The sequence below is a fragment of the Exophiala aquamarina genome (genome assembly GCF_000709125.1).
Source record: "Exophiala aquamarina CBS 119918 chromosome Unknown aczIA-supercont1.9, whole genome shotgun sequence".
Lineage (NCBI taxonomy): Eukaryota > Fungi > Ascomycota > Eurotiomycetes > Chaetothyriales > Herpotrichiellaceae > Exophiala > Exophiala aquamarina.
In genome coordinates, this window is record NW_013550579.1 from 188464 (window position 1) to 211211 (window position 22748).

General features: G+C 48.7%; 5 protein-coding genes across 5 annotated transcripts; 2 read left to right on the forward strand and 3 right to left on the reverse strand.

The window, feature by feature from the left end:
* Positions 1-291: 291 nt before the first annotated feature.
* A1O9_09052 (uncharacterized protein) lies at positions 292-864 on the reverse strand (the record flags this gene model as incomplete). Its single annotated transcript, XM_013401746.1, has 1 exon — positions 292-864. One exon carries the CDS (start codon positions 862-864, stop codon positions 292-294), a length of 573 nt encoding a protein of 190 aa, XP_013257200.1.
* A 981-nt stretch (positions 865-1845) lies between these two features.
* A1O9_09053 (uncharacterized protein) lies at positions 1846-3275 on the forward strand (the record flags this gene model as incomplete). The annotated part of the gene is made up of 4 exons (XM_013401747.1): positions 1846-2429; positions 2482-2668; positions 2712-3101; positions 3168-3275. The coding sequence occupies 4 exons, from the start codon at positions 1846-1848 to the stop codon at positions 3273-3275; spliced, it is 1269 nt and encodes a 422-aa protein (XP_013257201.1).
* A 573-nt stretch (positions 3276-3848) lies between these two features.
* Positions 3849-6372, forward strand: A1O9_09054 (uncharacterized protein; the record flags this gene model as incomplete). The annotated part of the gene is made up of 7 exons (XM_013401748.1): positions 3849-3986; positions 4037-4279; positions 4354-4592; positions 4647-4870; positions 4923-5265; positions 5316-5856; positions 5923-6372. 7 exons carry the CDS (start codon positions 3849-3851, stop codon positions 6370-6372), a joined length of 2178 nt encoding a protein of 725 aa, XP_013257202.1.
* A 3489-nt stretch (positions 6373-9861) lies between these two features.
* A1O9_09055 (myo-inositol 2-dehydrogenase) lies at positions 9862-10941 on the reverse strand (the record flags this gene model as incomplete). Its single annotated transcript, XM_013401749.1, has 1 exon — positions 9862-10941. The coding sequence occupies one exon, from the start codon at positions 10939-10941 to the stop codon at positions 9862-9864; it is 1080 nt and encodes a 359-aa protein (XP_013257203.1).
* Positions 10942-13570: 2629 nt separating this feature from the next.
* Positions 13571-21877, reverse strand: A1O9_09056 (uncharacterized protein; the record flags this gene model as incomplete). Its single annotated transcript, XM_013401750.1, has 3 exons — positions 13571-13685; positions 13737-20638; positions 20690-21877. The coding sequence occupies 3 exons, from the start codon at positions 21875-21877 to the stop codon at positions 13571-13573; spliced, it is 8205 nt and encodes a 2734-aa protein (XP_013257204.1).
* Positions 21878-22748: the final 871 nt, after the last annotated feature.

Genomic DNA, 22748 nt, shown 5'->3' on the forward strand with positions numbered 1-22748 from the left:
CTGGGGCGACCGTTTGGCAAAAGGTCATGTCCGACCCAAATACATCGCGATTTCGTATCCCGAGTCCGAAGGTCCAATCCCCGTCCAATTACAAGTTACATGCTGTCATTGGCTTACGAAGACTGCCAAGGCCCGGATTATCAGGTGACGAAAGGCTCGGAACCGAAACTAATCTGCAGTCCAGCTCGAGAACCGAAGGGCTGTCAAAACCCAGGTTATAGAAATTTATTCTTCTATCAACAACAGGCGGGGCTTTGCTGGAAGATGCGGCAGATGCTGTAGCTACAGTATTTACTCATCGTTTCCGCTCCTAGGGATGTGTTTGTCCGCCGAGCCAATCTCTTCCCGCAGCCTTTTTCCATCCACAATCACTGGCTCGCTATGCTGCAAGACAAAGAGCATTCTTGACCACATTGTTTTACTTGGATTGTGCCAAGAGTGATTTGTGCCCCTTTGCACGACGACATCTCCTGGCTTCAGCTTGGTCTCGCTACCATCCTCAAGCTCCATCACCATTTCACCAGAGAGAACAACCCCATAGTCTAGGCTCTGAGTGCGGTGCATGTGCGGCGGGCTCTCCGGTGCATAGTCGACAATGCGGCACACCGTTCCATTCTTCTGCACCAGGCCAAGTTTGGCTGAGGCAATCGTTGCTTCATGCGACTCAATGTCGGCGTTATTGTTCATCGAGACTGGGAATGTCGAGGTGGTGTAAACTGCATTGAGCCCAACGCCGAACTCATCAACCCATGACCACTGGCTTGGTGATGCTGAGTACAATGTGGCTTTGCCATCCGAGTTATGCGTCGTAATATGGACTGTTGGATCAGGAAGTCCTGATTTTAGGATGCTTGCGGTAGCCATTCTTGTCGAAGTGATCTGCTGCAGTTGAGAACTTCGAGGGTCTCAAAACATGTCTTGCAGAAGGAACAGGCAATTCAAGAAGGAGTATCTCGTGCTTTCGACCAGTCGAGAATTCCTGAAATATCAAGGTCCGGAAAACAACACGGACAACAGTACGGACAAGTACGTGCCGGTTCTTAGCATGGAACCAATCAAACCATGTCACAAGTCGGCCCCGAACGCTTCGCTTCGGGCGCGCACTCGGCCTTTGCCAATAGCTCGGTGACGACTCCCATATGCTCGTGTATCTTTCTGACCAGCGATATGGGTCATGGACTATTGCCAGGTGGCAAACGCCTCCATGTGCTTCTGGTTCTAGTGCGCTGTAGTGCATTCATATGAAGACATTTGCCGAGTGTCTGGGGATCCTGGGGGTCGGAATAGTATCCACAAGTCGCTCTGTGGAGCAACGTGCAAGTTATATATATGACAGCCTTCCGTGGAGAGCCTTTGCTGACACTGCTTGTCCTGCCACAGCCCTGATCTTCCAAAGGACTATCAATCCGGCTCATCGACCTAAAACAAAATGGAGGCCAAATCCAAACCTGATGCTATAGCTCTACACCACGAAAGAGAAAAGCTAAATGTGAGTGATGGAGTGCACAATCATCATCACATGACAGCGGCGCACGGTATTGTGGAGGCTGCAGCACTGTTTCAAGGGAGGTAACTCCTATGCAACGAACGTCACCACTGCTAACTATCCACCAGACGACGGTACCGGACACTTGTCCAGCAAGCTCTTACTTCCACGGCCCACTGAAGACCCTAGGGATCCTTTGGTATGTCATCGCGTTCTGCGATCGAGGGTCGGATTGAACTGAATGATAAAAACAGACCTGGGGGGTGTGGAGAAAGCATCTCGCCTTCTTGACGATATGCTTCTTTGTATTCATGTCCAACTATACCACAGCCTCAATTTCACCCATCTTGCTAGCTGTCATGACTGACCTGAACATTAATTTAAGTCAGGCTGGCTACCTCATCACTCTGAACATCTTGTCGCTTGGGGTTGGAAATTTGTTCTGGGTCCCGCTCTCCTTGAAGATCGGGAAACGCCCGGTTTTGCTCTGGAGCACCGCGATCTTTCTGGCCTCCAGTATCTGGGCCGCTGAAGCTAAAGACTATGCTTCCTTGCTTGGTGCACGTGTCGTGCAAGGCTTTGGTGCAAGCTCTTCTGAAGCACTTGGACCGGCGATCGTAGCCGATCTGTATTTTCTGCATGAGAGAGGGGCGATGGTAGGGTTTTACACCTTCATGATCGCCGTGGGAAGTGCGCTTGGGGGCGTCTTCGGAGGCTATGTCGCCAATGCTAACTCGGACTGGCGTTGGGTGTTCCATATGGACACTATCTTGGTGGGAGCAGTCTTCCTTTTTACCGCCTTGTTCCAAGCGGAGACAAATTTCACAAGGCCACAAGAATATGAGACCGGGCAAGGAGTCGAAGCCTCAGAGATCCAAGCAATACGCGCCAATTCTAGGAGTAGCTGGCTCAAATCCCTCGCCGTGACCGGCTGGTATGACAAGTACGTTATTGACAAGTATCTCTCGCTCAGTACTATTTGCTGATGGACTCAGGACTGTGTCCATTTGGTGGCTTTGGTGGCGGCCGTTCTTGACGCTTCAATACCCATCAGTCATTTGGGGTTCTCTCACATATGGGGTAACACTTGGTTGGATCGTATTGCAGCAGACCGCCAATGCTTCTGCGTTACCCGTCTTGTATGGATACAATGCGGTCAACATCGGAAATTCGTACTGGACTGTGGGTTCTTCTATCCTATGTGGTTACTCTGCTGACGATATAGTACGTCATTGGTGCTACGCTAGGTTGCATTGCAGGAGGGCCCATCAGCGACTATGTGGTAGCCCTCGTAGCGAAGCGCCGCAAGGGATACTTCAAGCCCGAATTCCGACTCTGGGCACTGATTCCGGCGTATGTCTTGGGGCCCGTAGGACTCTTGATGTGGGGTTTCGGACTAGGCCGTCGCCTGAACCCCATGGTTGCCCTTGTTGGATCCGGAATTTCGTATGGCGTGCTTTGCGCGGTCCCAGCGATTGGAATGACTTATGTGGTTGATAGCCACAGACCTGTCTCGGGCGAAACCATGACCGTGCTTACTGCATTTAAAAATACTTTTGCTTTTGCGCTCAGTTTCGCGGTGACTCCCTGGATTGAAAAGGATGGGTATGCAAAGGTGAGTGATCTCCACCAGCCGCTTTCCATATTCCCGGAATGATTTCAATTGACACCTCATGACCAGGTTGGTGGCTGGAAGACGCTTATCGAAGGTGTCATCTTTGCGACGACGATTCCGATGTATATATATGGTGAAAGAATCCGACGATGGTCGGTCAAGCTCACCATCTGATCAAAAGGCTAACGGTCGCCAATCTCTGAGGACAGACAGTTGCGACTAGCGGCATCTCCTAGGCTTGGTAACACGAATAGACGTAGGTTCGTTCTCAAACATAGATGGAAGTCCTCAGAGCTTTCTATTCGCGCTAGTAAAGTCTTCAAAATTAGGTCATCGTTGATTGTTAGTTTCATTAACATCGATCTTATTATTCAAATAAACTTGGAATGCTACTTCCGGACTTCCATTGAAAGGGTTGCTAGCATCAGGGCTCGAAGCCTCATCACTCGTCAGTCAACAGGGCTGGTGACAAACACGGATGTCACACCCGACATGCACCCAGTTGTCCAGCCCGACGAGCACCTGATGAGCGATCGCAATGCGAGGCCGCCTAGTCCAATTAAACCCCGAAGTCCGAAGCCGGTCGTGCACGAGTCGGCCTCCGAAAGGCGCTTAGGCCGATGCTTAGGCCGATCACCAGCTGGGGTTCGGACTTGTACCTCTCCTTACCTCAACTTCATTGTCGTCACCATCAACGAGTGCCCTTGCACGGAAGTTGTCATTAGTGGGCTTCCGTGAGATCTAGAAATGTCTGCCCAATCTGGGACCGTTGGCCAATCTTCCGTCAGTGGAGGGTCTACCCCAAAAAGAGCCCAAAGACCGAACGACGACCCGCGCACCGGAGAGTCGTCGAAAATCAACTGCCAAAGGTGCAGGCTTCAGAAGGTATGGCCATGGAATGGGTCGAAACATCTGATGTTAATACTGCTTTGTAGCTCAAATGCCCCCGTGACCTACCATCGTGTGCAAGGTGTCGCAGAGTGGGCGCACGGTGCCACTACCCAACTATCAAGCGGCGAAGAGCAGTCGACTCGCGACAATGCAGCGGTCGAAATCGAGAGGTCCTTCATGGAGGCTCTTTGACTCCAACTGCCGAGCAGGCTCCTCGAACCGAGGCGAGGTCTGATCACCAGTCTGACCTAGGAAGACGTGTGTTTCCGTCGTCAAGGCCAGCAGCTGTAAGTTTGCCCTGGGAATTGACTCCCATGACTCTGTGATAATGGCCATGCCTGATGAAGTATGTGTAATCTAGGAGGGGCCTATTTGCGAACCTGCATTGGCCAGTGGCAAAGAAAGTCACGCTGTCCAGCCGGTCGGAGTTGACAATGCTGCTCTGCCCCCTGTTATGTTCGGGTTGTCGCTATTGGAGGTTTATTTTTCGCATGTGTACAATTCCTCCGTGTTGCTGATGAAATCGACCTTTTTGCAAAATTACATTGAAGGGAAAGTTCCAACTTATCTTCTGCGAGCCGTGTTTGCGCTTTCAACTATGTGGGTACACTCTGTCTCTCTGAATGATCCCATTAAGAGACTAATTTGACGCAGATTTCTACGGGATTCTGTAGAAGCACCACAGTTCCCGGATTCCTCATCCCACATCCACTTGTTGTCGGTTTTTGTTGGTCAAGGTTTACCATGGGCACAATCTGCAGCACGAGAAGCATTAAGTTTAGCGGATCAGCCAACGTTAGAAGTTATCCAGGCATTACAATGTCTGCAGTTGTATTGGTTCTCCGTAGGAGATCTCGGTCGTGCAGCGGTTCATCATAGTAAGTCATCGCACCTTTATCCATCTAATCTGCTAATAAGTCCTGAGGACAGCACTCTCGTACCGCCTATGCATCATTCTGGGCTACAACAAACCAACTCCGGTTGTGTCGAATGAGAGTGAACGTCTGGCCTCGGAGCTGAATCGTCGGTGCTTCTGGGCTTGTTGGGGTGCAATATGTGTCTTTTCGGACCCTCAATCCGATGGAGAATATGTGTGGCGACAGGCCGCTGGTGTGCCTTTGCCGGCAACCCTCATCCGAAATAGCCATGGCTTTGAAGTGATACTAAGCCAGAAATTGGACGAGCTCTGGAATGTTACACCCATTGAAGGATATGAAGCATCGGCAGACAACTTTAATGCTCTGAACGAAGTCTACAAGCTTCTAGGAGTCTGGTGGGTCTCAGGAACCTTGTCTGAACGATAAAAACTAATGAAATTCCAAGGGCGAAAGTTCAACGCTACCTGGATGAGCATCAGCATTATAGTTTGGATAGAAAGCATGCAGATCTCTCCTCTTTATCGTCCCGGGCGACCATGTTGTACTCACCAAGAGGAACAATAGACCAGAGAGCTTCACGCGAGGTCAAAGATCTTAACCTGCTGAGGCAATGTCTGTACCACCTTTGTCAAATCATGCTGCACTCATCAGTGGTGCCTCTATTCTCCCCACAACCGACCTTATCCAAGATGTCTCCATCCAGGGTGAAGGCTAGCGCAGGGCTAGTGCTTCAGAGTACCACCACCCTGGCAACTATATTCAAGCTACGTGTACAGGAGAACGATGGGTTGAGGACTATTAGTCCGCTAGCCGCGTATGTCGCTTTCGTTACCGGATCCGTTCTTGTGCTCTATGGCAGGGTGAGGTCACACATGCAGATTTCCGAAGACACCAAGATGGTCCCTGGGGTAGATTCAGATGAAATGATAGCAATCCGTCGACTGCTGCGGATATTAAAGGTGCACTGGTGGTCTGTGGCGAGATTGGTATGCTGTTCCTCCCCACGCCGTTTGTACATAAACGGCAGCCGCTTCTGCTGACACGATCAATAGGCCGATAAGCTCGACAATGCAATCACAACATATCATGCATTGGGCAGCAATGTCGAAATTTCTCAGCCAGACTCCCCGAACCTGGAAAGCACACAATCAGGGGCAGCAAACCCTCGGAACCGTCCATTCAATTCGCTCATACGAACCGCATATGTTCCTGACCGTGCTCAGGAAAAGGACCAGGAAGTCGATCATGACGACACAACAACTGTGACTGTGGCAGCGCCAACAACTGCACACAGCCTCCATTCACAGACAGAGCTTGGACTGGGCACAATTATTGGCCAGAATGCTTATGATCAGTGCAATTTCCAGACTGATTTAGATGGTCTCTCTTTCGACGGTTGGCTAGCAGATGGGTTTGGCCTGAATTTTAATGCAATCGAGCTAAGCCTTGATAGTGATTCGTATCGGAACGATTTCTTCGGTCAAGGTACCCTTTTCTCGTAGGTACCATGGGAAACAAGCTATAATGCGGTTCATGCCCTGAAATGCTTTGCAGTCAGTCTGGCTTAGCATACCTAGCTAGGTAGTTCTCGACTACTATTCCATATCTCAAAGTGACTACTTGCTAAGCGCATTTGTGAGATACGCACATCCCAATGGAGACTAACAAAGTCGTTATTACTAGTTCAACTACGTTGAGCCCCCGCGAAACTTTACTGATTCAGAAGTACAAATCAGATCCAAGCTGAGGCTGAAGCAAAGAGAGGCGAGGCTGTGCTGGAAAAGGAAGAAGGCACCGTAACGAATTCTTATTAGCTTGACGTGAATGTCCTTACTAGCGGCTATGCATATTTTGCTGATGCCGGCAACTATTCTTCCTCTACCCAAACACCCATTTCATGACCCCGAATTGTGCAACCAACGGGTGCCTAGTGCGTGCCATCCCGACACTCATCATGTAATTAACCCCATACCGCAGAGTGAAACTCGTTACTACCGCTACCCAAGCATACCCCAGAGCCCTTGTCTTCCCTGAGTCATATCAGCACGACCAATCGGGGTTACCATGAGTTACACCTACAAGATTTCTCAATACCGGCCTTCTTTCCGAAATGGATGACTACATCTTCAATCGTAATAGCAATCGGCTGCATCATGAAAAAAAGGAATTGATCCTTGACTGCCTCCGTGTAAGGAAGATTCAAAGCTCCAACATGGTGAATTAAAGCGGACACCAAGAAGGCGTTGTAGAGCTGGAAATACCGAGAGAGTAGAGTGCCCCTTTTAATTCGTAGAACTGTTACAAGTTCCGTATTTAATGACTCAAAGGTGCGGCGCATAAATTGATGCCTGTAACGACCTTCTTAAATCGTAGTACCACGGACAATAATTGTACTTACCAACACCGGCCCCAGATATTCCGCAAGGTATAACCCTTGCTGATGAAGGACCCGAAGAATGGCGGCCACGACTCCGGACTAGAAATACCAGCTGCTACAGCAACGGCTGCAGATAAGTAATAGCTAAAAGCCATCGCGTGTCGAAGGGTACAGGCGTAAAACCAGGCGTAGAATACTTGTTGGTACCAGGGAAGGGAATATACGGTAGGGATTGGGCTCCCATCGCCAAACGGAGTCTTCTGTATCCAGTATTCATATACATCAATAACGATAAAAGCAACAAAACACTTTGTAATCTGTTCTACTAAAAACCATCTCCAGCTATAGTGAGCATATAAGGTTAATGCTAACGGCTTAGATTCTCACCTTCGTAATGTCTCGCGGGGAACTTGGTCAACGTTTCTCACTCGCCAGTTCCAGTTAATCCCCCTAAGGGTGAGAAAGAGATCCAGGCTCCAGTGGAACTTTTGATGAAGCGTCATGTTTAGGACATCTTCGGTAGTCTCGAAGCTCCCATCTAGGCGAACACGACGAGCTGATAGCTCAGGCACTCGCAAAACAGACCAGTCGACTAGCCTGATGAATGCCATAGATAGATCTATGGCATCCTGGTAGTCACTCTGAGCGAAGCCCGCACTGTGCTGTCGGACATCGTACGCAATCCATAATAAAGCTGGAAAAGCGATAATATTGCGGAAACGCCCTTGAGGAAGCAATAAGGTGGCGATCCCTATCGCGTTCGACGAGAACAAGGCTCGACCTGGAGGATGAAGCGGGCGAAAAGGAGGCGGGAACACCGCCGGGTCCATGGCCAGAGGTAAGATGTCAAACAATCTAGTTTGGAGAAAACATTCATGAGCGAGAGTGACTGGACAGATCGATCAGAAGGAAAAGGTCGTGATATAGGCCATAACAACGAAACTAGTTGTTGGCCAGTGCGGAAATCCGATTTTCAGCCCAAAGAAAAGTAACATTTCTCGCCCAGAATTAATCCCCAAAGAACCGTAGCGCATGCTTGACCGGACCGTTGGTCAGACGTTACCTGCACGAAGAGAAATGGGATTTGTCAAGGCGGTGCACCTCGAAGGACCTGCCAAGTGGTAGTTGCAACATTCTCTGAGTATCAACACAGCTACCTGTGGTAATTTTCTATCCCCATTGGATTGCGACTGAGAATACACGATTCTGATGCAGGCTAGAGCAGTCTAAGCTGTGAAAATCTCATCAACACGAAGTCTTCCTGGAAATTGGTTTGGGCCGCCGCGTTCAATACTCCTCGTATGTCCCGGACAATGTTCGGTCAAACCCGTTTTATGTATCACATCAACTTTGATCCGCAAGGGTGGCTAAAAAGCTCAGATCTAGGAAGCCTTGGCAATTAAATCATCAATGTCACTGGCCCTAACGAGACTTGGTACGATCATGGCACTATCATGCATGGTCCCTTTTACCCTTCCGGTTGCTTCGCCCACCGTACCTATCATTCCATCAAATACTAAGCCCCTCCCACATCAGGGATGATGTGGAATAGCCTACTGCATAATTCATCAAAGGATTCATTTCGGGCTTCGACAGACGAGGGGTGAAAAGGACTAGAGTGCTGAGTTGTCCGGTCCCAAAGGAGGAGCAGAAAATACCAAGAAAATACCGATTGCCGCAGGCAAGCCACACCGAGATGAAAGGGGCAGTGCATGTAACATCGCATTGCGTTGCGGGATGTTCCGGGTAAACCCAAGGACCATAGTTCTCTCTTGGACAAGAGATAAGGTGCCTTGAGCATAATTGGGTGCGAATAACGTTGAATATGGTAGCTTTCGAACCATCCCCTTTTTGTGCTATGGCAGCTGCTTGCGAATCCCCTACCAAGTGTCACAAGGCTGACCCTAAAGTTGATGGGATTTTTCCGCATGCTCCGGAGCTGAGAGGAACCATATCAATTACCGCTTTTAGAATCAGCACTAATATATGCCATGCGCATTCTGATGATCATACAACCCCCGAACCGCATCAGATTGAAACTGGACTGCTCTAGTTCGGCATCAACTGTGGGGCATTCATGATAAAGGCCAAATAGGTGTTAAGTGCAGATGCGACAGGCAGAATTTGACTACTGCTATTTGTGCCTACAATATTTTCTAGAGAACTAATGGAATCCGAATACGAAGAGATCTATCTCGGGTTGGACTCGTTCAGGGCACGTGCTGAGATCCTAACTTGGTTTTAGAAACAGGTGTCGTGCACTCTGAGACTCCGGAGCCCGGGTATGTCGTCTAGGGTGAAGAGAGTCTCATGAGTGGAAAGTAACAGGGAAAGTACAAGTACTACATGTTTATGAATACTGTACACTCGCAAATTGAAGGGTTGCAAACCGCAGCAGGAGACTTCTCCACGACATGAGTTTCCTAGAGGCGACAGTCGCAATGACAATCGGACTGTTATCTCAAATAGAGTAATTGTTTTCCGTAGAACGTGGGAGTGGAGAGCAGCGAAAGCTTCTCGAAGACCAGGTTTGACGGCTAAACGGTTTCGAGAAAAGAAGTCATTGGGACTATTCTCTGAAAATGTATAGTCTCTCGTGGTGAGCCGTAAAATATCAAGTTCCGCCAGTTATTCGATGACCAGATTCATCAAATTCGATCTTTCGCCCGCTAATCAAACTATCCTGAAGTGCGAGTGCTATTCTGACGGCATGAACTGCGCCCTCCAGCTTCAATGGCGTCGCATTGTTGTCCAGACAACTTGCCGTGAATTCGTTGGCCTCCGCAATGAAGGCTTCGCGGAAGCGACCGTAGTAGTCAGATACCAGTTCTCTACGAATACCAGTCGCTTCATGAATGTTGACGAAGTTCGAAATAAGCTGGGTGTTGACGGAAATCTTACCATCTGTACCAGTGATTTCAGTGCAGTCTTCCTGGCCAGTGGCCATCATGCGGCTGCAGAATAGTTGAGCGATCTTCCCGCCATAAAACTCGATAATGCCAAAAGCGTTGTCCCTGTCGTTGTATTTCCTCAACTCTGGCCATAGCGCTGTGATACCAACCGCCACAACGCTTTTAACTCTACTCTCCTCACCAAAGAACCAGAGCGCAAGATCAATATCATGAATCGAGCAGTCGACAAAAATTCCTCCTGAGAACTTGGCATATTCTACAAAGGAGCCCGTCGCATCCATCTTGTCACAAGTCTGCGAACTGAAAACTGTTGGCTTTCCGATGAGCCCGGATTGAATCTTGTCGAAAGCGTCGCGGTATGAGGCATCGAAGCGTCTCGAGAAGCCACACATGACCTTTTGTGCTGGATGCGTCTCGAGGGATTTCCTGTATGCAGCCACAACTGATTCTGAGACCACTATGCTTGTACTCAAAGGCTTTTCGCAGAGAACGTGAAGGCCTAGCTCAATTGCTTTAATTGCCTGCTCCGCATGAACAGCAGTTACGGAGGCCACAATGACAGCTTGGAGGCCGTTTTGAGTCTCCTGGTACAGCATTTCGTCATAGTTAGAGTATGTTCGAACTCCTGGAAGAGTTGCCCTTGCCCACGCGATTTCCCTGTGATCTGGAGTCGAAGCTGCGATTAGCTCCGCTCTCGGAGTCAATCCGTAAAAATGAGCTGCATGTCGAGCACCCATGCGGCCCAGGCCAGCAATTGCGACCTTGAGCTTCGGACTTGTCATGTTCGTTATCGGATTTCTGTTTTGGCCAGGAGATTTCGAGGACAGATCCTTGGAGTGAATAAAATCCTGCTTTCACCTTAGCACCACTGTGTAACCTGAGATAGAATTTGACAAGCTGAAAAGTCACAAACCACCAAGTGTGCTGATGGGGTGAATTTCGGTTGGACAGCCAGATCAGCCGGACATACACGCACGATATGTTGGCTGAAGCCAGATTTGCTAGGGTCCAAGTGACATAGAGCCTGATTGCGAGTCCATTCTCCTTTCAGACACCGTTATTTTTCTTCCTGAGGCCCTTTAGACCCACCCCCTTAATTAGGCTGGATGATCTATACCTCACTCAAAGTATCGAATTGTCTAGTATCAGAAACGAGCCACCAGTCTAATCGCGGTAGAATCGGTACCGAGTTCGAAATTATGCTGTGAGATCTCTCTGAGGCCTGTCACTATCGAAACTTCTTTCGGCCTACTATCCATCTGAGCACCAAACTCTCGAATTTTTGTTAATTTTTAGAGGGATAGCTCTGTGACCCGTTTATAGCTTCCTAGATAACTACTTGTTTCTCCCGGAAATCCTACCACGTGACAGACAATTTCCCGGCTGTCCTTAAATAGACGTTTGCAATTATAGCTAGAGTACAGAGACTTAAGTCGCACCGCTAGTACGATAATTTTTGCAAGAACAGTCTATCAAGTCATATTGACCTTGCTGGCCTATATGAGATTGAAAACAGCTTATCGCACCCAGGCTATCCATTTGAGTTATTGCATCTTTTTTCAAGAGACAAGATAGCACAGATAGCAGTTCGTTGGATATTTTGACACGTTGTACTGACTTGCCTCGGGGCCGCATTGGACCATGGAGGCCGACCCCTGAAAACAATATCCATTAGAGGGCCAGTAGGTTTTCCGGCGGTACAGATTGTGGCAAGTGCCGGATCGGACGTAAGAGAAGAATGTAGACCAGTAAGTGGAAATTCGGGTCTTTTGCGTATGCAAATCCAGGCATGCCTCTGACAATTAGGCATAATATTTGGGAGAAGATTGTGTTGTTAGACGAATTGCCGATACTGAGATTGGTAGAACGCTATTTTTTTCCTTTTGGGAGTTCATTGGTCCTTAGGACACTTCCCTCTAACAGAAACACGATGGAGCTATGGCCTGACCACCCAGCAGAAAGCCGCACAAAGTACATCAGAGCCCGAGCGGTACCGAATTTTACCCGCTTGGCAGTATCCTGCTCAAGATATGCATCGCCCCATCTCGGCATTCTTGGATGACAGGGCTGGCCTCGTAAATTATCATCACTTGTCATAGCGTACATGAACGGGCCATGGAGTGCTTGCAATGCGATAATTGTCCGGCTATTTTCCCTCATACATGTCTCTGGCATTGACCTCGTCGCACAGCTCCACCATAGGGCCGCATTCGCATAATGTCATTAGCCTAAATATACGGTGATCCTCACGTGTGATATCTATAGTGTAGTATAGCTCTAGGCCGGGGTATAAGAGCCTAAAGTTACATAATTCTGGAGTCCCTGGGCGCCTCATGGAAACAGAAAGCTTGTCATCGCACGATCCACGTTGCTATGCATGTGCATAGATAAGCGATGCTGGAGCGGACGCATAGCTACTTGTAATGCTTGGGGTTCAATTAAGTTGGGGTGTATCATTTCAAAGTGGAGTCGGTGGGGACGGCACTGGGCAGAAGGCTCCCCTTCTTAGCCCTTTCACCGGTATTTTGTCTGACGGAAATACATATGCTAGGGGTATTGTCACGCCCATTAGCTTCACGAGCGGATATGACCAGGGGGTGTTCCTCCATACACCATAGATGCGCTCCGCTGTTGTGTCATTCGGGAAGGCTGATACCCGTTTGCTATGGATTCTGATATCAGGCCCCCGGCTCTGCAGCATCTCGTGCAATAAGTGACGAGCCGGGTAAATTTATGATAGGCTATTAGTATATCGATCGAGGTGCTAAGCAGCTTCCATTGAACATAGTACTCGTGGACATCGCGGGAAGTAGAGATGGTGGGATGAGAGGGTAGCGAAGAGCCTGAACCGATGTGAAAGCTCTTCATAGAACCTGATCAATGCAGTGGCTCGACAGACACATGCCAATGCTCTGGCGATGAACTTTAGAAACAGTAATGTATTTGGGCGGTCCGGAACATCCCTAGTACTATGCTCGGCAGAATTCTAGACGGTGAGAAAGGAGGTAATAGCGGAAACACCAGGATCGCCTCATCGAGAAGGAGACTTCTCAGATTTGGCCTGTATGGCGTGTATTGCTAGAATTTATCGCCTTGCCGGAGGAGCCTTTCTCGCACTGCTGGCTTTAGCAGAAGCTCCATGCTTCAAGACCCCGGGAAAGGATGTTCTCAACAGAGAGAGCTAGCGAGGCAATTACCGTGATGCAAAATCAACAACAGGCTCACAGCCTCTCCATTTTCAATCACTTTTTGGAAAAATGAGCTCTGTTTTCCACGCCCAACGGAATTCATTGTCACTCTATCTAAAACAGCGTAGGATGGGAAAATGAAGCTCGGATGGGTTGAATAGCTCCCAGGGTTGGCATCTAATGAACTCACTGAAGACTTCCAAAAACAAAGAAACCTTTTTAACTAGTTTGCCATGCCGTCGTACAACAAAATCTCCCGCACTCTCTTTGCTGCCCGTTGTAAATCTTCGACAAATCTGTCAGTCTGGCCGGCTTCTCCAAGCCCAGAGAATTTTACACTGGGGGAACATTAGTTCGGATGAATTAATTTACGAGGAGGAGCACCATACCTGTCTGACTCAACTTCGAAATGTAGCCAGATTGAATCGTCGTCGCGTTGAACGCAGCCGTTCTCGGCCATATGAGTCTTAAAGCAGCTGCTCATAATCTTCCTTGGGCGTGAGCGCGTGTAAGGAGGGTCCTTGTATAGTTCAAGGTCCTTTTCACCGTCCTTGCCGATTTCTCTGAGCAGTGAAAGAAAACGGTCGAAGCCACCAGATCTTGTTGCTGCGAGTATATTCCCAGAGTGCCGGCGCGCCGCCTCTATCAACTTTTGCCTGCACAGTGACAATGGAGTAGTCTCATCGGCTGCAGCATTCACAAATTCAGCAACCTCAACGGAGACCACTTGGTTGATCTCCACTCGACCCTTGTGAAAAATCGTTTGCAAGACTGTCTCCCAACATGCTGGTACATAGCCGAAGAAGTGTCGAGCAGCTAGTTGGACAACGAGTTGGAAGACACTGTTTGGGGGGACCTTGTATTTTCTCATGAAAGAGGACCCACAGTTTAGTGATGTAAAGAAGTGCTGCCGCTTCGCAATGGTTTGCAGATATTTTACTCGAACCCGCTGAACATTTGATTCGTACCCAACGAAGCTCGTGTGCACAACTTTCTTGAACGGTAGAGCATGCTTCATATTGTTTGCCGAGCTTCGACTATAACCACGTATTGCTCTCGCAATGCTCAGGTTGATGTCTGCTACTGTTGGTGCATCTAGCCCAGTATGATCGGCCAGGATGCCAGATATGCCATTAGAACACACGATATATTGAATGCTCTTGTCGAACCACCTATTCGAACCATCACCGAAGTGGACCTGGCGCGCCCGTTGTTCCGCGTTCTCGGGAGACCTTTCATCCAAACAAATAATGAACGCTGACCGCTGAATAGTCTGGATATACTCAAGATTTTGGGTGCTGTGGTAAAGAAAATCTCGATAGTTCTGAGCCCAGTTGTTTCGATGCTCTCCAGACAAGATTCCTAACCAGTCTACATCCTTCAGATCAATGTTTAGAATGCTCGTGAAGGTAGCTTCCAGTTGACTGAACATATCCCGATCATCCACTGAGGCAACATCAATTTTATATGCGTGCCCTCGCCGGAGAACCACGAAGAAGTCGTTGCCTGGGTGAGCTTCAAACACGTCAAGATCAGCTTTGGGCTCGCGGCAAGCGCTGAATAGATTCTTATACAGGTCCATGCATAGTGGCTGCTCATTCATGTACCGCGGCTTGATTGTCCCTTTCTCGAGATTCTTCTTGTATCGGATCAGAGTCGATGCGATAAGAGCCGACCTTTCTGATTGCGAGTGTGTTATTTCGCTTATGGGATGGGTGAAGAAGAATAGCGTATATGGGGCTAGTGGACCTGGGCGACAGAGATACTGATTGTTAAGGAACAAGTCATGGTACCAATTTTCCGGATCGCCTGCTTTCAGAGCTTGCATTCGTTCGTAGAGGCGGGCACCTGGTCCTCCCTCGGCGCGAAATTCAGCAGCCAAGCGTAGCGAGTTGCTGAACTCCTCATCAGATGCAAAAGGCCGAATGGAAGATAGATGCCTCTCGATGAGGTCTTCCAATTTCGGCAATGGCAAAGGTGGTGGCAAGACCCCTGCGGAGTGATCAGGGTGTTTGCCCTCTGTTGGGGTTCTCATAGTCGGCCTTTCGCTGTTCCCATTGACATGGAGGCCGTTTGTATCTTCAGAGCCACTTCTGACAAGCTCAGACCTCTGAGATATCAACAGTACCAAATCTTTTAGACTCGAGGCATCCAAAATCTCTGTAGTTTGCATTGGAGCTTGTAGTGTACGCATGATCCAGTTCTTGAACTCTATTGCCAACAGGGAGTCGAGTCCTACATCAACAATTGCTGTATCCAATCGTATATCGTCGCGATCAACAGCGCAGAAGGTGGCAAGCTGGTCACAGACAACTGACGCAAGCAGGCACCTAGCAGTTTCAAGGTCACTTGCTTGTCTGAGTTTATTTTCTAATGTCGTGGATTCTGACCTATTTTCGTCCGCCGTTGAGTCCTGCTCAGCTTTGACAATGTCAGTGAAAAGCGCATTTCTTAGGCCCAGATTTCCCATTTCTCTTGGAACCATGAAGAGTTCCGTGGGACTGCGTGTTTCCTTCCCAGTGTTCAAGAGGAAGTCAATCATTTTATAAAGATCCGTCTGTCGCCGGGATGGGTTTTGGTTGATAGAGACCTGGTCATTGCATTCTAGTTGGTCGATATTCGCGGTTCGTAGAATGAAGTCACGCGGTTCATGATGAACAATGTTCCCCTCCTCCCGGCTAGATTTTACATTAGTCTGCATAGTCCATGTGATTGCTTGTTTGGTCCTCTGTATATCTTGTGAGAGTGTGAGAACGAAGTCAGGCTTGTGCTGTCGGAACAATTCGCCCCAAAGCTTAGATCGATGTGCAATATCAATGCAGCTTGCCCCAACTGTTGGCTCGATGTATATAATCCCTTTGATCGGCGGCTGAACGCTTAAGGTATCCAAATCCGTGAAAGCGAGACTCACTGTATTTCCTGCTCCCCGATCCACAAGGAATTCGCGCAGGCTCTGCTCAATACTGGGGGACGCTCCAAGAACTCCGTATGTTGCGGTTTTGTCGAGCTTCATGGGCCTGATAAGAGGTATTTCTTGCTGCACATATGCGTCATCGTCAGAGACCAAGACGACTTTCCCTACATATTTTTCGGTTTTCACCAATCTGAAGGCCTTCTCGAGGTCGCTGATTGGCATAACATTGATGGAGGGGCATTTTTGAGGTCCAGCCTTGTACATAGCAATCGCCTTTCCAAATATATCGGATAAGAGTTCTGGAAACTTTGTTTTTAGTGCATTCATGTTGACATTGGCGTATGAAATATTCTGGTCGCGGCTCGGCATTTGAGAAGTGACATTAGACTTCACGACACTGATTATGACACCGAGTTCTGCAGTACAGGCAACACTTGGTTCAAGCAGATCTCCTGATGAACAGTTTAAAACCACATCAACACCTTGGCCTCCTGTAAGCTGGTTGATCTGCTTTTGAAACTTGGTATCTCGATTTGAGAAAATGCAGTGACGACTCAACGCGGCTTTCTCGGTTAAAAATATTGCCTTATCTTCACTTCCTACCGTGGCGTAGATGTACGCCCCAAGTTGCTGAGCGATTGATATCGCAGCTTGCCCCACCGCTCCTGCAGCTCCGTGTATTAGTATTCTCTGTGATGTTTTGAGGTTTGCAATATCAACTAGAGCATGGAATGCGGTTTGGAATGCAAGAGGTATGGCAGCTCCTTGCTCAAAGGAGATCGAATCGTCAATGTGTTGCACAAGACCATGGCGCACCCGAACGATGCTTGCGTAGGGCGTTGCTCCCCACCCGCAAACGCGATCACCAGGGCTATATCTTGACCGAGCGGCACTGCCAACCTCAACTACTACTCCAGCAAACTCGCCGACCATTGAATCTGTAGGACTTCCTCTTGCAGATGCAACTGCAACATCGCTGCGATTGACCCCATGGGCGTATACTTTGACCTTGATTTCTTCAGGTTCTGTCGGACTCTCAGCGTCAACATTGGGCACGAATCGCGCACTACCCAGTAATCCAGTCGTCTTGAAGTGCAGTTTAAGAGGATTTTCGCAATGGAAATTGCTCAAGACTTCCTCAAACTCAGCTTCAGAGGTTGGTTTCAACCAGCGATCAGATGCTTCATGTCGTTGCAGCCTCGGAACGAACAATGCCCCTCGTTCAAATTTAAACTTAAGTTCCCGGATCTTTGCGTTGTCTTCTTTGATGAACGAAGTAGTTATGACTTCAACTATGAGATCCCCTAGGAGGTCAGCGTCTCTACTACCATCATGATACTCTAGGGAGACCAAGTGCACTCCATGATCTATTGCTAAGTCTTGTGCCAAGGACCTAACTGAGAAATCGCGGTCATCATTGCGATAGATGGTAAGCCAAAGTACAGATTTCGTTTGAGAGAAGAGCATCTTCATATCTGCAATTGATGGCTTGGGTGTGGAACTGTCTTCAAAGACAACCTGAATCGCGCTTGGAGCTGCAAGATCGCGGCTCCAAGGGATGATGGCATCGCCGAACCGTTCGGTAAGGTTACCAACAAGCTCTTCAACTAATCCAGAACCTGCGTCGATAGGGTTGAAAGAACATAACTGCAGAGTAGAATGTAACAAGTCCTTCGAAGCGCCTGCGGTCCTCTGAGCAGGGACCCAATTCGCGATATAACTGCCGTTGGCCTCTGCAGTTGTGCTCTTGATCTTTGACGAACCATCACCAATTCCTCGGAACTCTTCGTTAGTCAGGGAGCCAACCTCGATCATCTCCCCACGGCTATCTTCTTGCAGAATTGATACATTGACTGCTCCGAACTTGGGATGAACCTGTCTAAGATCACAGAGTATAGTCAGGCGGTCTCCTGGCTTGTTCGATATGCTGGCTGCGATCGACGCCTCTCCAATGGAAGTGAGCATCACTGGACCCTCGCTGCAAAATCGATGATACAGTGGAAGAGCGATATGCATAAAGGCGTCGAAGGTGGTGGGATGAATCACGTGTGGTTTCATCTGCCCTGAAGGCATGCACCTTGCGATATTTGGAATTTGAATGGTGCCGATGGCGAGGTGACTACCCATTTTCAAAGTTCTGATAATGGAGAAGTTTTCACCATAATCAATGCCATTCTGACGCAGACCAGCGTAAAGATCGGATGTTTTTATTTGCTCAAAACAATCATCTGCAAGTTCATCGACTCGCGACTCGGTCGACGTAGATCTGGATTTTTTTTCGTCCACTCTGACCTCCGGTGCAAACTCGCAGCCAATCAATCCGTGACAGTTATCGTTCCAGGCGCCTTCGGCGGCCAGAGAGGTAATTCGAAAATTATACCACGATATACCTAGCCTCTCGCCGGTCTCTCTGACTGCTCCCAGACTGAGTAGAAGCTCAACAGTACCTGGTGAATCTGGAACCACGATAGACTTTGTAAATTTGACGTTTTTGAGGTGGTAGCGCTTAATTGTTTTCCTTTCTCCGCCACCCTCAAGTAACTGCTTGATTCCCTCAATAGCATGCACTAAGAAGGCAGATCCAGGATACAAGGCAAACCCGTCAATCATGTGTTCTTGCAACCAAGGAAGATCGTCGACACTGAGTATAAGGCGGAATACAGGCTCTATGGCTGTAGTACCAACTAACTGTAATCCAAGAAGATCATGAGGTGGATGCTGACGAAATCTGTAATCTTTGCTCAGTCTGGATTCATGCCAATATCTCTTCGAGTGGTCCCATGGGTATGCAGGTAGGTTTGTGATGATCCTGAAGTAGTGGTGAGTCTGATTCTGGACAACAGTTGACTCAGAGAGATTAACTGCTACACCCTGTTCCCAAATTCGACCGCTCATCTCAACGACTGCCTGACAAGCATCCCGATTGCGCACCAGGGTTGGTGAGTAAGACCAATTGTACGTTTCTCGACAAGCTGCCATTGTCTGACGCACAGGGCCTTCTAGAGCACTGTGTGGTCCAACCTCAATGAAGGTGAGAGGCTGATTGTCTTTGCCGCATAAGCTGGCAAGTTGCTCAAGTCCCTCTGAAAAACGGACCTTAGAGATCAGATTATCGACCCAATACAGCGCACCGGTTGCTTCTCCATTCTGTTGGCCTTTCACCGAAGAGAAGAATTTTGTCTGCGCACTAGGAGCCGACGCTGTCAGCCCCATGATGGACTTCTCGAATTCTGTAGCTACCGCGAGCATATGGTGAGAATGGTAGGCAATGTCCACCTTGAGGCGCCTGTTGAAGATGGAATCCTTATCCAAGGCCGTCTTCAACTCTATTACTGCAGCTTCGTCACCTGATATGGTCACACTGGAAGGACTATTGACACAAGCGACCGATGCTCGCCCTGAGAAGATGCTATCTAGGTATCTGGTAGCGTCTGTCTCTCCCAAACCAACAGCAAGCATGGCTCCTTTGCCATTGATGGACGCGCGGCACCAATCTGCGACAAAACCTTTGTGATATGCTATTTGCAGAGCGGCCTCATGACTTAGCATACCTGCAGCATAGGCTGCAGCAACTTCTCCGCTGGAATGCCCAAGGACAGCCGCGGGACGGACTCCTAATTGGGCAAGAAGATGTATAAGTGCAATCTGAATAGCAGTAGTCGCGGGTTGAGAGACCTGGCTTGAGTTGATTCTGGATTTTGGCTCGGGCTTACGAAGCTCGTCTATCAGATCCCATGAAGCCCCCAGACCGTGTAAGATCGCCTGAGATTTTTGCAAGGAATACAAAAATGCCGATTTTAGGTGCAGTAAATCCCGTCCCATCGTGGCGTACTGTGCCCCTTGACCTGTGAAGAGAAAGACGGGCTTGGGACTCGCGAAAGCCTTATTCGGTCGGACAGTGCCCAGGCCAGCAATGATCTCTGATTGCCTTCTCCCGACAACGCTAGCGCGCCAATTGAACGCAGAGCGTCGAATAGCAAGGGTTTTCGACAAGTTGAATAATGCAGACGGCTCGGAGCCATGTATTTTGACCCAAGAGCGAATGCCTTCTACCATAGCCTTTAGAGATTCCTTTGACTTTGCTGTGATGACAAGGAGAAAAGGGGTTTCAGTATCGGCATAGGACCCATTGACCAGGTGTGTCTGCTCCAATGTTTCGTCTTGGTAGCTGGAGCTTGCCTCATTGCCACTGGGTCCGTTTCCGGTCAGACATCCATTGACACCGGCAGAAGCAGGCCTGAGGTAGTGGGTCGCCGCGTTTGGACCTTTCGAATAGCCCTCTAATATGACATGCGCGTTTGTGCCACCGAATCCAAAGCTGTTCACGCTTGCTAGCCGTGGGCTGCCAGCTGGCCAGTCTTGAACCCTTTGAGGGATCTAAAGACAAGATTAGCAGGTGGTTGGAAATATATCGGCCAATGAACCAACCTGAATTTTACCATCATCGATCATGAGTGAAACATCTGGCTTTAGGACCTTTAGTGCAGCGACAGGTGGAATAAGAGACCTCTCCATTGACAATATAGCACTTATAATCCCAGAGAGGCCGCTTGTACTCTCCGAATGACCAAGATTGGATTTTATTGACCCAACATTCAAGGGATGTTGTCTTCTTGACCCATCACCAACAAATACTTGCCTGATAGATCTAATCTCCGCTGAGTCACCCGCAGCTGTACCAGTTCCGTGCATCTCCACATATGCAACTCGTTGTGGATCATATCCGCCTCGTTTATAGAGATTAGCTGCCAATTGCTGCTGGGCATTGGAATTTGGAAGCAAGATACCGTTAGTCTTGCCATCTTGTCCGACTCCAGAGCTCAATATGACTGCTCTGATAGCATCGTCATCTCTTTCTGCATCACTAAGTCTTTTCAGAACTAGGACAGCCACTCCCTCTGCACGTCCGTAACCAGCACCACGACTGTCGAATGGGTAGCAACGGCCATTCTCATTCAACATATGAAGATTACTCATGGCAATTGTCATATCTGGTCCCAAGAGCAGGTTTGAACCTCCCACGAGTGCCATGTCCGACTCTCCAAGACGAAGAGCTTGACAGGCAAGGTGTACTCCTACCATGCCACCTGAGCAACCGGTATCAATGGCCATACAAGGCCCCTTGAAATCAAAAGTATAAGATATCCTTCCACAAGCCACTGCATCCCCACAACCAGTCAAGTGATGCTTTGGAATTTGGCTTGGATCTTTGTATATTTGGCGGTCGTAATCGCGGCTGACAAGAGCGATATAAACGCCAGTTTGAGAACCTCGGAGAGTCTCAATGGGCATTCCTGCATTCTCCAATGCCTCGTAGGAAACCTCAAGGAGCAGTCGCTGTTGAGGGTCTATAGCGGCAGCCTCGGTGTCAGGTATTCCAAAAAACTTGGCGTCGAACTCTGCAATATCTTGCTTTAGGAAAAATCCCCCCCGAGCATTGTGAGTCCCTCTTCCATCTTGGTCAGCGCTGTGAAACGCCTGCCAACGATACCGACTTTCTGGCACGTCCGTCCATGCTTGTTCACCATTTGCGAGAAGTTCCCATAATCTGTCGGGGGTGTTCGCATCACCTGGAAGGCGGAAACTGAAGCCAACAACAGCAATAGGTTCTACCATGACTTCTGAATGACTTCCTGTAAACCCTTCTGGTAATGTGAGCTCTTCCCTGGTTGCCTGGTGATATATAGCCTGCTCGGAATGGACTTGCTGATCAATCACTTTGAGCAGTCGCTGTACATACGTAGAGGTTGGCCACAGGTGCTCTTCCTTCTGTGTGGATTCAAAACATTAGACCCGTGTTGCAAAGCGCCGACAGGATCGAGATTGCAATGTTTATGGCATCATCTACGTCCTTCTCCAAGCTGAAAGCACTTTTGGTAAGGCTGTTCTGTAGCCCGGATGAATACTTCAGTCTGCTGTAAAAGTCCTGATTCCAATCGGGTAATACAAGGGCTGTCCACTGACAGCCCCGGGGCGGTTCACAGACCCTGCTGCCGCCTCGAATGCGGATATCCGAACACACTGCCCCACGGTTCTCAGATCCTTGCCGGGTTAACAGGCTCTAATATCATGTCAAGCTTAGCTTGAGGTCCGGTAATGATACAGCCGACGATATCAGAGTGGCCGATAGCATGATAGTACATCAGGCCGAGGGTACAAAAAGAAATAATGAGTCCGAGTGGGTCTGTATAGGTTACAAGTGGGTTCGACGATGATAGGGACTTCTCTATTTCATACAGCAAACTTCCTTCCAATCTGTTTGTGGAAGGTATCTGACCGATTCAGAGGATTCCACATACAGGGATGACCCTTGAATAGAAGGTTCTGAAAGAAGTCCAACGAGGGTGACCTTCTCTATAATACATAGTAGACCCTCCACAGTCCTGTAAGTTAGTTCTGGTCAGACACGAAATTCTGCCTGGAAACAGGATGCGGCTTTAGCGAGCGCTACGTATACCTTAGCAAAGGGTGCTGAGGATTGGGAGCG